Source organism: Panthera onca, chromosome C2 (assembly GCF_046562875.1).
Source record: "Panthera onca isolate mPanOnc1 chromosome C2, mPanOnc1 haplotype 2, whole genome shotgun sequence".
Lineage (NCBI taxonomy): Eukaryota > Metazoa > Chordata > Mammalia > Carnivora > Felidae > Panthera > Panthera onca.
In genome coordinates this window covers 41862579-41877196 of record NC_138347.1, presented here as the reverse complement: position 1 = coordinate 41877196, position 14618 = coordinate 41862579, and the positions used below count along the sequence as shown (strand labels likewise).

General features: G+C 37.0%; 1 protein-coding gene across 3 annotated transcripts in view; it reads right to left on the bottom strand.

Moving 5' to 3' along the window:
- Positions 1–3128: 3128 nt before the first annotated feature.
- EPHA3 (EPH receptor A3) overlaps positions 3129–14618 on the bottom strand; it is a 360076-nt gene continuing 348586 nt past the window's right edge. For all 3 annotated transcript variants that reach the window (XM_060640217.3, XM_060640218.3, XM_060640219.3), the window contains exons 16-17: positions 11713–11868; positions 3129–5883 (exon numbers count right to left, since the gene is read on the bottom strand). In XM_060640217.3, coding sequence (XP_060496200.1) covers positions 5778–5883; positions 11713–11868 — 262 coding nt within the window. In that variant the 3' untranslated portion in view covers positions 3129–5777. The remainder of the gene's footprint in view (positions 5884–11712; positions 11869–14618) is intronic.

Below are 14618 nucleotides of genomic sequence, written 5' to 3'. Positions count from 1 at the left end.
AGAGGAAAGAATAGAAGTTAACATTCCTAACATGACTGCTTAGGGGATCCAAGATGGGATAAAGGGAAGGGTGAAGGGTGACATCTTAATTTTCAGGTTAACCAACTTGAGCATCATTGTCTCAGTTGAGACTCGTCAAGAAACAGACACCAAGAGGAAATTAGACCTTCCAGAAATCTTTCGGTGGGGGCGCCAGAGAAAAGATCCCAGAAGAGAGCAAGAGAAGGCATAGGGAGCGTTCAGACTGGAGTTCATGTCTGAGGCCTATGGAAAGAGAGCGCTGAGGAAAACAGCCATAGGGAGCTCAGACCATGGTGTAGCCATGAGAAAACCTCTTCCAGGATGAGATGAGCTTGAGATGGTTACAGGAGGCCATCCCTGGGGAAGAAATAGCCTTGCTCTAGTATTTCTGCCATGCCTCGTGGCTTGGTGCTGTACTGGGGTTTTTGAAATAAAATAGCTCTAGGCTATCAGCTAATTGTTCTCTTTCTAATAAGTTCTGTCTTGTAAGGAGATCTGAACAGTGCAGGCCCAGAGCGGACACATGGACCATTAATAGAAGTATTTGGTTTAAGCAGAGAGAGAAGAGTTAAACATGGTTGCCTGTAGAGAATATGAAATGGGTGAAGTTAGCAAGAAACTGATGTTTTTTCAACAGCCTTTTAGAACTGCCTGCCTCTCACATATTATACATGTAAGTAAAAAGGACTTGTGGCAGCAACTGTTCTATAGACTCTAAAACCTTTTACTTTTCTATTTAGGCACACTACTTCCTGCACATTTGCTTGCAGTCAAATACAGCAATACGACTTCTAGTCAATGGAAAGGGAGGAGAAGTGACAGGCGCCACTGAAAGCCGGGCTTGTAAACTCCACCACAGTCAAGACTCCCTTCCATTTTAGGGGCCATGAGCACAAGATTCTAAAGCCTTACATTGCACAAGACGAAGAGGGCACGGGATCTGAATCACTGCTACCAAGGTCACCCGACAAACAGCTGTCTCGGGTAATTCTGCATTTAAAACATTGTTATGTTGGGGCGCCTGGGTGGCTTAGTCGGTTAAGCGGCCGACTTCAGCTCAGGTCATGATCTCGCGGTCCGTGAGTTCGAGCCCTGCGTAGGGCTCTGTGCTGACTGCTCAGAGCCTGGAGCCTGTTTCAGATTCTGTGTCTCCCTCTCTCTCTGACCCTCCCCCGTTCATGCTCTCTGTCTCAAAAATAAATAAACGTTAAAAAAAAAAAAAACATTGTTATTTTGCTATTTTAAGCTGATGGGATGTGGAGATTTACCTACTTTAGCAGTTGGCATGAAAGTAAGAAAGGTGGCCCAAGACAAAGTTATATGTATGTACACCATACATAAAGATATATAGATCTTGGCATCGTCTCAGAGACACATTTTACCTTTGAATTCTTTTTTCTAAAGCTTCAGACTCACATTTTCAGGACCTATTAACTTATTAAGGTTTGGCTAACACCATAAATTTAGCAAACTCATAAACTAACTTCTCCTTACTCCCTACTTCTAATGGTGCCATCATTTCCATAGCCACTCAGGACCTAATGTTTTATGGTTCACTTTCATTCTTAACCTTTTGAATAATTCTTATATCAAACTGATAAATTCTGCTAATTCTCCTTTATGTCTTTGTACACATTTCATTCTTCATATTCTATTGCCACCATTGCAGAGTAGCTTCATGCCTACAGCACCAAAGTAGATTTCTAATATCATACAGTCTACTATAGCCTCACCCCAAATCATTTTTGTAAATTGCCACTGTCACTCCTCCCCACCCCCCGGAGCATTCTTGGGCTGACAATAGCAATTATATTAGGGAAAGAACACAAAATAGGAAGGTTCCAGCTGTGAAATATCTATTAGTCTACTCACTAGAATTATCTTGGGAAGGTGACTTGGACATTCTGAGTCTTGATTCCCTCATATATTAAAAGTGAGCAATCTGTAGCCCCAGGATTGTTGCAAAGATTGAATGAGTTAGCTTGTAAATAGTGGTAATAACAAAATACCTATTTCATGGTACTGCTTAGTACATGTTTCTTGAATGAATAAATATATTCCTCTTTACCTCTTCCCCTTTATTTAGCTAATATGCTGCTTACAAGTTACTCTCTACTCAACATGATCAAATGCTTTTTCTCCTTCAAGGTAAGCTTCCATCTGAGCTGTTTTGTGACCTCTCCCTATTGACTTTACTTACCTCTATGGAATTCCTGATGGCTGATCTTGCCTTATATTGTTAGTTAGCTTTCTTGGTTTTCATGTACAATCATTTTCTTTAGGTAGATTGCACATCACTAGGGACCTACTTTATAAAAAGTATCAGGTGTTTCTTAGTGTGCTATTTGTAGTTGTGTGCGTTTGCTTGCCTTTCATTTTTGTTTTGGCTTGTGTGGAATTCTTTCCTTCTTTTTCTCATAAACGATATTCTTTCTTTTAGACATAAACCATTTTGACACCTCTAATCCTGTAGATCATCAGTTCCACTTGACCCCACCCACTGTCTCCAAGGGCACGCACATGACTAAGTAAGTACTTGCCAATTTCAGTAATTCACTCTTCTGCCCAAAGTGACTCACATAGGGCTTGTGAGCCAAGCAAAGCATGAGGGGCAATTATTATCCCACGGTAATTACAATGTAGAATTATATGAACTAGAGCAGTATTTTAAACGATACAGTTTGCAAACTAACCCAGTTGGGAGAAAAATAGGGTCAAGTGAAGAAGACAAAGAATAAAAGACTTACTCCTGGATCCTACTGTATAGAAATTTATCTCCAGTCTTTTCAGCCACATGGGCTCAAAGTTCTTTTTTTTTCCCTTAAGCTAACTTGTATTTTGTCACTTATAATCAAAAGAGAACTGTCTCATACAGTTGTGCTTTTTAACTATGAAGATAATATTTACTGCTCATTTTTGTAGCTTATTAATAAGGAGATTTAGACAAAGTGGACTACATAACACGAACACTCCTCACTAATGGAGAAAAAAGAAACAGAAGCACATTCTTTGTGACTATATAAATTTCATTATGTTGCTGTTTAAAGAAGCACGTATTTTATAATATTTAAAAAAGCTTCAAAGACCACTTCTGTATTCCAATCTGTAAAAAATATTTTCATTATGTTTATTATAAAAATATAAATGTTTCCACTACAAATCATTTTACATTAGTAAGAGGCCATCTACATCGTACGATATAAACTAAAGGAGTAATTTGTGAAAACACAAATTTAAAGTAAATACATATTGCCAATCATATCATATTTATACATGGCTTAATTGATACTTAGCACAGCATAAACTGGGCAAGTTGCTAGAAATAAATAATAAATGTAAATCAAATTTAAGATACAGAACAGATAATATGGTACATAACATTGTGAAGGGATGTGGTTTCATGTTTATTGAAAGACAACGCAGTTCCTGTACAAAGAGATGGCCATCAACATTCTAGTACCTCTACTCCACAGTTAAGAATCGTACACTGTTATGTTTACATATGTACAGGGTAAAAATTATGCAAAGTAAATTTATAAGAAGTAAGATAGAAAAATCATGGAAAAAACGAAGAGCAATATACCGTGGATATAACCTCTACTTTCAAATGGAAACCACAGCCAAAATAAGTGAAATAGATTCAACAATTCTCAACTTCTATTAATTCATGAAATGCACAGATTTTGAGGATGCTCAGAATGGTACCTAAGAAAGCAAATTCTAGTATGGGAAAAGATGATATTGAAGCCAGATTTAGGTCTTAATGAATATTCCACGACACAAACAAAACGTTTGATTAAAGAAGAATGTTTTTTAGCTGCTTCTAGCGGGCTTAAGTGAAATTTGTAATTAATTTCATAATCGCATATATCTTTTTAAAAAGTTCATGCTCTTATATATCCAATACAGAATCCTAGTAGGGTGATTTGACTATAAGGGATATTGCAGAAATCTAAGAAATAATTTCATACATGAAGGAACACAACCTAAGCCTTGTTACACTAAATTTACAACAGATTAGCACTTGTGGATTTTGATCTGTGACTGTAAGCTGTATAGTGTTCCATTTTGCATAAGAACATACAGGTTGCAGCTTTGATTTATTCATTCTATTCTTGTGACATATACACTTCTTATTTCTTATTCCCATTACATGAGCATATCAGCATTAGAAAGAATATAGATAGAGCTAAAATGCTGCTTCGCAATATATTAGTGGCTAGATCTCCACCAGGTACATCGTTTCAAATATTACCGAGTACACTTATATTTGGCCCGTGTGGAGTAGTAAATCTAAGTTCTTCCAAGGAGAGATCTCTCTCCTGCCGACAGATTTTGAGTCATCTGCTAGATAACCAGCTATTTTTGAAAATTTTATGCTCAATAAAGGCAAAGGAGTTCAATGCTTCTAAGTTAGACATCAAAATTACAACAGGTGCATATCAGTGGAAGACTTTTAAAGATACTAATACCTGCTATTGATGATCTCCATGTTTAATTAAATTAACTAAACCCCAGTGATGCAGATGAGTAGTTTCGTTTTCATTATTCCCTATAAATAGCTCAACAAGTTTAAGCAAAGATATTAAGTGACATTTCAAAGCCAGTCAGTAAGTGATTTTTTGGCTCATGCGTTGGCCTATAGGCTTTGTTGCCAATTGATGCAGCAATCTACATAGGATTCGAATTCTCTCCAGTGTAGCTATTCTCTATGCAGGAGCTCTAGCGTAGCCTATTTACTAATGGAGGGAGTTGATGGTCTGTCCTCTAAGCACCAGAGCAGGGCAGGTGTGTCATTGAGAATCCATGACATATAAGCCAGTATATGACACTAAATTAGGAGCATACAGTTTGTAATCAATGGAGAGACAACAATGGATAAGATAATTCAAGCTGAGAGATCTGGGTAGTGTATGAAGGGGTTTGGTTTCTTTCATTAATACAGAGATATAGGTACATATGAGCAGATGGTTCAGAAAATCTAGAAAGAAACCCATCATTCCCCATGTCTAGTTTACCATGTTTCCTACTGCTGACAATTTGAGACAACATTTGGCACTTGGCTGTAACAAATCCAAATTAAATCATCAAAGCATAAATAGAAAACAATAAAAACAATTCAAAAGAAAATAAATATGTACTTTTCTTAAAAATTAAGACACATTTTTACATGATAATACTTAAGGAAGCTAACAATTAAAAATATGTAGTACTTAAAACAACTACAAACTTCACTTCTATATGCTCTTAACAGATAAAAGAGAATAATACAGTGAAAAAGGTAGTATATATGGCCAGATAGTTTGAGGTATAAATTCCTCTATTTTGCTTGTTTTTAAAGAAACAAAATACCTGTTACAGATTTCTTCTGTGTATAAAAATATCACAAGTCTTTTCTTTTGTGGCTATTAGTAAACAGAGCCACTGTGTTCATTTTGTTATTACACTTGTTTTGCTTTTATGATAATCAGTTTATGGTCAATGGCTCTATGCTAGTTCTTCATCATTCCACGCTGAAGAATTTTAATTTAACCCACCAACTAATATAAAAAAGCAATTACAAAACAAAGTACACCCCCCCCTCCCATCCACTAAATGACAGGGGAAAATAAAGAGTTTTTCGATTCCGTTTTAAGGCATTTGTATTCATATCTGAGTGTCTTATTGGGCTTGGAACAGCATCTCCAGCATTATCATCTGTCTGTAGAACGATGCTACATCTTCCACAGCCACCACTTCCTTCCAGAAATAACACTTTACACTGGAACTGGACCACTTTTTGATTGTGTTTCTAGAGCTTTAATGCTACTGATGATTTTCTTCTGTGGACCAACCACAGTGACACCAACCTTTTTCATATCACTGTAAAAAAAAAGAAGAGCATGTCTGGTGAGAATCCTGGTTTCCTGGATAATATATGAGCAGAGGATTTTTAGTCAGCAAAGCTTGTACAGTAATGTAGCTCAGTGCTTTGAACCTAATTTTCTGATTTTTGCATCATCCACGTATTGTATCCTGACCAGTCCACCTATGTTCTTATGGAAGAATAGATGGTGTGGTGGGTTGACTAGTGTCCCTTCAAAATTTCTGTCCATCTGGAACCTTACCATGTGACCTTACTTGGAAATGGGAGACTTTGCAGATATAATCAAGACAACGGATCAAGATGAGATCATTCTAGATTACTATGAGCTTTAAATCCAATGAGACTACCTTGGAATTTCACTTAGGGGGAAAAAAAGACCTAGCTAAGTATGTGGAAATGATTAATTAAATAACCTTGATTCAAATAATTTGTCTACATATTCACCTCTTTCAGGTCTTGACTCAAACACACCCCTCTCAGAAGGCCCTCTCTGACCTTCTTATTTAGTATTATAAAACCTCTTGAACCCATATCTGCATTTCCTATTTTCTTTTCTTGTTTTATTTTCTTCCAAAGCATTTATCACCATGCACTATAATACCTTTCTTTCTGACTTATTTATATTCTCTATCTTGTCCCACAAGTAGGTGAATTCCATATGAACGGGGATTCTTACTCATTTTGTACTCTGCTTATTAACCACACCCTGAACAATGGCTATTAATAGTAGGGGCTCATTATGTACTTAATAAAGAATGAACCAATACTCTAGAATATGTTTATCCAGGGAAGATGACAGAGGAGTAAAGTATCACTTAGCAAGAAGCATCGAGAATGGCATGAAGAAAAAGTATGCGTGCAAATATGTGCACGCACATGTACACACACACACACACACACACACACACACACACACAGAAGGGGCTCCTTTATACTGAACATAAAGGAAAGAATGAAAAATTGGGAGTTCAATTCTACAAAAATGGACCAATTGATTTCTTAAGAAATGAGTTCCCAAGCAACAAAGGTGTGCAAGCAAACACTAGGTACAATTTTAGAAGCAATTTACATGCTCTTAACACATCTGTTACATAAAATTCACCAAGACTGTGCTGCATTCCTATCACCTTGGCTGGGAATGAAATCCTGGTGACCTGCTGGTTACCTCCCTGCTGCCATTGAAGGGGCTGGTAAATTCTCAATGTACAACTTGTATCTTGCCTGAGTCCTCTTTGATTTTACTCCAGCAGCCTTATTTCATGAGGAAGGCTAATGGGGCGATATGGCTGCTCCTCTGTGTAACTGTGGATAATGAAACTCTCACTTAGAGTAATGTAGGTTATTTACATACATTGATCCCTGCTTCTGAGGTGTATTGTATGAGAAAACAATGATTCCAGTGAAAGAGTAAAACATGCTATGATGTCTGGTCTGGACCTTTTTTATAGAACTGAAGCACCCATACCCCAGTAGCTAGAAAAAATAAGATGAAGGGTGTTCACAGATCGCTTTGGGACAGCTCTGAAGGGCCAGCCCAGCTCTGGGACTCTTGTTCCAATAAAAAGGGCCAAGTTTTCTCCTATAGCTCAATGCCCCCCTCATCACTTTTTAAAATACATATATATCCCAAATGCACTCCTCAAGAAATCTTGTGCATAAAACTGTTTCAGATTCTGTGCCTGAAACCGACATAAGTAATCAGATACATAATTTTGTATATATTCATTGCAAAGGATTACATTAGAAAAGATAAAGTACAGGGGCCTGAGTGGCTCAGTCTGTTAAGTGTCCAGCTCTTGATTTTGGCTCAGGTCATAATCTCATGGTTCGTGAGTTTGAGCCCCACGTCGGGTTCTGTGCTGACAGTACAGAGCATGCTTGGGATGCTCTCTCTCTGCCCCTCCCTGCCCCCAGGCATACTCTCTCACTCTCTCTCTCAAAAAAAAAAAAAAAAAAAAAAGATAATTATCTCTTTAGGTTATGCCTTAGCTGGGGTTTTATGTTCCCTCCATCCTCTCTACCCCTTCCAAAATGTCTTCTACCCAGCACCCTGCCACGTCCAAAATAGTTGTAAACATCCAGCTGCTGTAATCTAAATAACATTCCATGTGCTTATCTCATTTTGACTATCCTATTCAGAAGAGCAATGGAAAAGTTCAAGTCTAAAGAGCAGCTCAAGATTGAGAACAGAAGTTAATAAGCGATCTGGCACTTCAAAGGCAAAGGCTAGGTGATGGCACTGTGAAAATGGCATCCAAGGGTGCAGGGTAATGGCATGCAACAATTAATCTGCCTAATATTCATTCTCCACACTCAATTCTCTCTCAGTTTCTACAGTCCCTCTTGCCCTCTCTCATTCCCTTTTCACATTAACCTTCCTAAATCCAACTTAGGCTATGAAATAGTATGTTTTTAAAAAATGTGATTTGTACTGAACAAAACACATTTTCTGGATTTCACTTGAAAATTAGATGACTTGATTAGTAAATGAAGTCCCTACACTAACTGAAATAGATAATTATTTATTTGGATACGAAGCTTTATTGACTTTTGTCCTATGAGTTGAGAGTCTGGATAGAAGAACAAGAAAGTGAAAATCTTTTTTTAGGTATTTTGTCTTATTTCAGGAGAGCCTCTAGAGTTGTTTGGGCAAGAGAATCACTTCTGAATTGAGTCTGGATGGCACACACACACACAAAAGATTGAAAGGAAGAAAATTTAAACAAAAAAAGCCCAAGGTTACAAAAGGTAGGATGAATTATTGAGTTAGATATTTTACAGCATTTCAGTAAGAATGTTGCCTCATTAGATTTCCCCAAATTGTGTATTATATATACATCATATATGTGTGTATATATATATATATATATATATATATATATATATATATGTTAATTTTATGTTGTCCCTGAACTGAGGATAAAGGACAGGAGAAAGAACATTGTGGGGACTGAAATACAGAGAGATGTGAAACCGTCTGGCTCAGTGTGAAGGACACACCTGAAAGAGTCGAGTCTCCCAGGAAAAGTCAGCTTTCAACTTCAATGTACGTTCATGGGTTGTTGAAATAATAATAATAACAATAATAATTAAGTGAAAATATTCTCACCGACCAAAAAGAGCTTACCGTCCAACAATGCAGTGTTGAGACAAATACATTCTTAAGTCGGAAGTGTAACAAATGCTCCCACTTCATAGTCTTAAGCAAATAGCCTTCTTACCACACTCACAGCTTGTGACATCTGACTATATTTAAACTGTGAGCTAGCAGTTGATCATATTGACAACGTTCTGCTAATCCACTTCTGTAGAGGTTTCATTATCTAGAAGCTCTGGGTGTTGATGTTTGATGGAGAATAAACATTTGTGGACCTTTGCCTTTGAAAACCTGGCAGTGGTTCAAAATGGTCAACTTTGTGTTTGTTCTTTGTTAGGCTTCTGTGCTCTAAAGCAGGTGTCTTGTACAGTGTAACCCGAATTGTTTATATTATTAAAATGAGAATTTATAAAAATATTGAAAGACATGAATATATCCTGGGACTGTGTCTGATCAAAATAACTACCACAGAACCTCAAAGAGTATTGTTGATCGGGTCCGAAGTCCATTCAATAAACATTACGTTCCACTTCATACAGAAGTACCAACACATGTCAGGTACACGAGAGTGACTTTATTTTCCAGGAACAAATTCTCTTAATAGTAATGTACCCTTCCTAAAAGTACTTTTGTGAACTTTAGGGTTTCTGATTGGAATGCTATGTCATAAATGCTAAGCTTTACCAATTTGTTAGGCACTTGTATCTCTATTAATTATACTGCATGCTCCTTTTTTTTTTTTTTAATGTTTTTTTAACGTTTATTTATTTTTGAGACAGGGAGAGACAGAGCATGAACGGGGGAGGGTCAGAGAGAGGGAGACACAGAATCTGAAACAGGCTCCAGGCTCTGAGCTGTCAGCACAGAGCCCGACGCGGGGCTCGAACTCACGGACCGCGAGATCATGACCTGAGCCAAAGTCGGCCGCTTAACCGACTGAGCCACCCAGGCACCCCTGCATGCTCCTTTTTGACATCTAATTTGTTGCTCTCCACAGTGACTTTGTTTAGATGACTGACAGGATGACAATGAAAGTCTTTAAATATTCAACATCTAAATATTAAAATATTGGATGGAGAGGATAAGACTTAAAGAAACTTGAGGGCACTACAGAGTTTATTTAATGTAACAAAGATTAAGGTAGGAGACTCTAACACAAAGATGGGCCTGGTCTCCAAACAGACCCTGTACACTACACAATTATGGATAATTAAAAAATAAATTTAACATTTATTCATTTTTTGATAGACAGAGCATGAGTGGGGGAGGGGCAGAGAGAGAGGGAGACACAGAATCCGAAGCAGGCTCCAGGCTCTGAACTGACAGCACAGAGCCCGACGCGGGGCTCGAACTCACGGACTGTGAGATCATGACCTGAGCTGAAGTTGGACACCTAACCAACTGAGCCACCCAGGCGCCCCCAAATATGGATAATTTTAATGTATATGCCTGACACGAAACCTCTTTCTTTGGAATAGTCCTCTATCTTATCCTCAGAAATGGGTTCCTAGAGCTAAGTTCATGTTACCTTGTCCTGGGTCTTTTGATCATGGCACATGGCATATGATTTTTGAAGAGCCAACCTACAAGCAAGCGGGACTAGCTTACCAGAATTTCTCACCTGAGGACTGAGTCAAAAGACAGTTGGACCTTGGTCAGTTGAGGGACACACCAAGATTGTATGACCTAGGTCTGAGAAAACCATGTCTAGCCATGTGCGTAGACATGCAAAACAAAAAAAAAGTCACTGGGCATAAAAAAGAAAAGTATGATGCAGTTACATTAGGAAGTATATTAAATCGGCTCACATTCACAGAGAGATGGAGCATATGGCTTCTCGTTCTTCATTTTCCAGTTCCCAATTACTATACCCTGTGAATGGGGACTAATTTCATTGATTATTCATTGGATTCACCTGATTCTTTATAAACCTCCTTTACCCTTATGGCCATGTGTTCATATCAAAGGATTCCTATTAGCAAAAATCCCTGTCTAGGAAATACAGCACATTATACTTGGTTATTTTTGACATTTACACACAAAACCATAAATTAACACTCATTAATGCACGCTAATTATGCATATCCTGTGTTTCCAAACTTCCTATAAGCCTTTTAAGGAAAACAATACTATTATGTCTTAAACTTATTTATAACTTCATTTTCTAGCATGATATCCTTCATAGGGTAGACAATAATAGAGGATGATATACAATTATTTAGTAGATGTGAAAACTACCTTTAGATTGTAGTGTGTTTTCCTGTATACCAGCTTATCCACTTAGTTCCTAATTTTCCATTTCCATAGAGGTTAAGCTTTGTTATCAATAATAGAAAATCACAAATGCAGGAATGCAGTTAACCATAATGCTATGTTTACTTATGTCCTAAATTAAGAACTTGGGTCATTGGGCTGGGAGTAGGGAACAGGTATATATCTGTTGGTCTATCTGAAGGAGGTCATAGTTCAATGGAAATACCTATTGTGGGGAGCTACGGTGAGGAAGGAAGACACATCAAGATACATAATTCTAGAAGTTGGCATTGACAAAGAGACCCGGGACCCAGCTCAGTGGTTATAGAAGACAGTAAGAACCTCAGAGTTTCAGCTAATATTTATATATATTATATATATTTATAATATTATATATATTTATAATTCATTAGTCCGAAACACGTATGTCCACTAGAAAGTTCAGAATCATTCGGTCTTAAAAACTTTCCCTTACTCTGTGGAAATCTTGGCTATGGTGTCACAAGAACTGTACTCCACGCCTGTGAAGATTTCCTTGCACTGTGCTGTCCGGACACCATTAAGCCAGTCACCTGTTGTGCGGAAGGTAGTGATGTCGACATTGCTTTGGTCCAGAAGAAGGTTTGATGGCCTGCAAGAAAAGAAAACACCAAAGGAAGAGAGATCAGGAATCAGCAGAGTTGCTGCGTGTCAAAATTTGACACCAACATCAGCAGGAACTTCCAGACTTCATGTGGTGTTCCTGTTTATTTGTGGAATTTATCTGCCATGAAGGCTTCATCTGTTCAAGCTGGCAGCTTGCAAGAATACTGTGTAATCATCTTGTCTCAGTGCTTCCCTTTTCCACTCATGCCTGCTTTGTAAATCATTGAAACTATGCCAGTGGAATGCATAAATATATCCATACATACTTGGATAATTTATTTTCTTTAGCTATTAGCAAAGATGGTGGTAATTCAGGATACAGTTATAGGAGACATGACACACTGAATACTTTGCTTTATAGATGTTCATTTGTAGATATTATATTGGTTGCTTTCTAGAGGACAGTTGAGCAACCTAGATTATACTTACAGCAGGACATAAAGTCAGCACAGATGAAAATAATGTCATACATGTCATTAACAATAACAATCACAAAAAGAATAGAAAAAATAGCTGAGTAACAATAAATGAAATTCTCACATCTATTGACAATATTAAATGGACTTCATGACATATAGAGAAAGATGAAAGAGAGAAAAATATCGGTACTGGTACTGTGACTGTGATTTATACTGCACAATACAATCACCATTAAGGGGAAACGTTTAGAATTGTTTTATATAATGACAGGTCTGACCATACATCTGTGACCAACTGCAAGATCTGGTAAGGAACAGCAGGGACATAAAAGAAACAGAGGAGACCATATTTTCATTCTGGGAGAGCCAAAAGCAGCAGCCTATTGGTAAAATGTCCTTTGGGTGTTTTTTTCAGATAGCAATGACCTGTTAATTGTCCTTTGACTCATAAGACTGGGACCAGATAGACAATTGACTTTATTTTCTTCTCTTAAGGGAAGGAGCTTGAGCAAAAAGCACTAATGAAGCCCTTTGTTTTGAGATGAATAATAACAACAACAGCAACAATGATTACATTGAACATTTATGAACACTTCTAATGTACTGGGGTCTATACTCCGCATAGTACACAGATAGAAAGGACTGTGATTCTTATAACAGGTACCAATGCTATGTCCCTATAATAGAAGTGGAAGCTGAAACCGAAAGAGATTAATTCACACATCTGAGTTTCCTCAGGCAGAAGAGCCAGAGCTGGGATTTAGACACCAATTATTTTATTCCAAAGCCCACACTCTTGGCCACTATGCTATACCATTTAGGTGGAACTTAGTTCATATTGTTTTCTTTTAAGTTATTTATTTAAATTTACATTTATTTATTTAAATTTATGTGTATCTGAATTTATTTAAGTTCCATGATGTGGGCTCTTTAACTTTTATATTCCACAAAGTGTAGTGGTCCAGTGCACAGACACTGGAACCATAAGGCTTGGGTTGAATCCTGGTTATAGCACATACTATCTGTGTGATCTTCAGTGATTTCTTATCTTGTCTGCTTTCTCACCTGTAAAATGGGAACGATGATCACAAGAGATTTCACACAACTGAAGATTAATGAATTTTAAAAAAGATTGCTTATGCAAGGAATACTCAGAGATGTGGACATATAATATGTTATCGGTTAGCTATTTGTTACTCTGACATAAGGTAACACATCTTGTCAAATGGTTGAAGGTTTTAAAACTTCAAAAAGAAAATAACACAATAAGTCCCAGTTTATAAAAGCTGCTGGAAGTGTGGTATTCTTGTTAATGATCTTTCTGAGCAATTAAAAGTTTAGTCATGTATAATCTTAAGAGCATAATAGGGCAACAACCTTATAAAGCAGATATAATTGGGGGCCTCATTTGAATAGCCAATAACTTTTACAACCTCACAATCATTCTATAACCAATGCTTGCAAATGGATATGCTATTCTGATTTCTGTAGTTTCTGTTTTCAATACTGCAGTAAAATATATTACTAACATTGAAACTGTGTGTCGTAACCTAATCTTTAACTTATAATTGAGAAGGTGCATTTAGATTTGTACTTTTTTAGAGTTACCATGCAGAATCTTTCATGTTTTATGATACTGCAGTTGAATTTGATCAGCATTGAGCTCTTAAAACTTTTTAAAATTATTATTTTAAAAATCTCCAATATTAGGATTTGTTAACTAAACTTTGCATTTTCTTAAATGTTAAAAATTAATGCTTTGCCTGAATGAAATCTGTTTTTTGAAGTTCTTAAATTCAATATTTACAATTATCAGAGGACATCAAAACAAATGAAGACTATACTACCATGGATTTGTCCTTGTTTTAGAAACAAATTCAGCTCTCTAAAGTACCAATTCAATAATATTTTTAGAAACAGCATGAAATAACAAAGTGAACCATCTTGATGAAATTAAACTGCATAGTGTTTTATCAATGAATACTAACCATTGATTATCATCTAGGAAATGTGGTAAAACTCATATTCTCATGAGAAAATCTTTCTGTAGAGCAAATCTACAAATATGCCAACTCTACCCACATTTATTTATTTATTTATTTATTTATTTAATATATGAAATTTATTGTCAAATTGGTTTCCATACAACACACAGTGCTCATCCCAAAAGGTGCCCTCCTCAATACCCATCACCCACCCTCCCCTCCCTCCCACCCCCCATCAACCCTCAGTTTGTTCTCAGTTTTTAATAGTCTCTTATGCTTTGGCTCTCTCCCACTCTAACCTCTTTTTTTTTTTTTTTTTCCTTCCCCTCCCC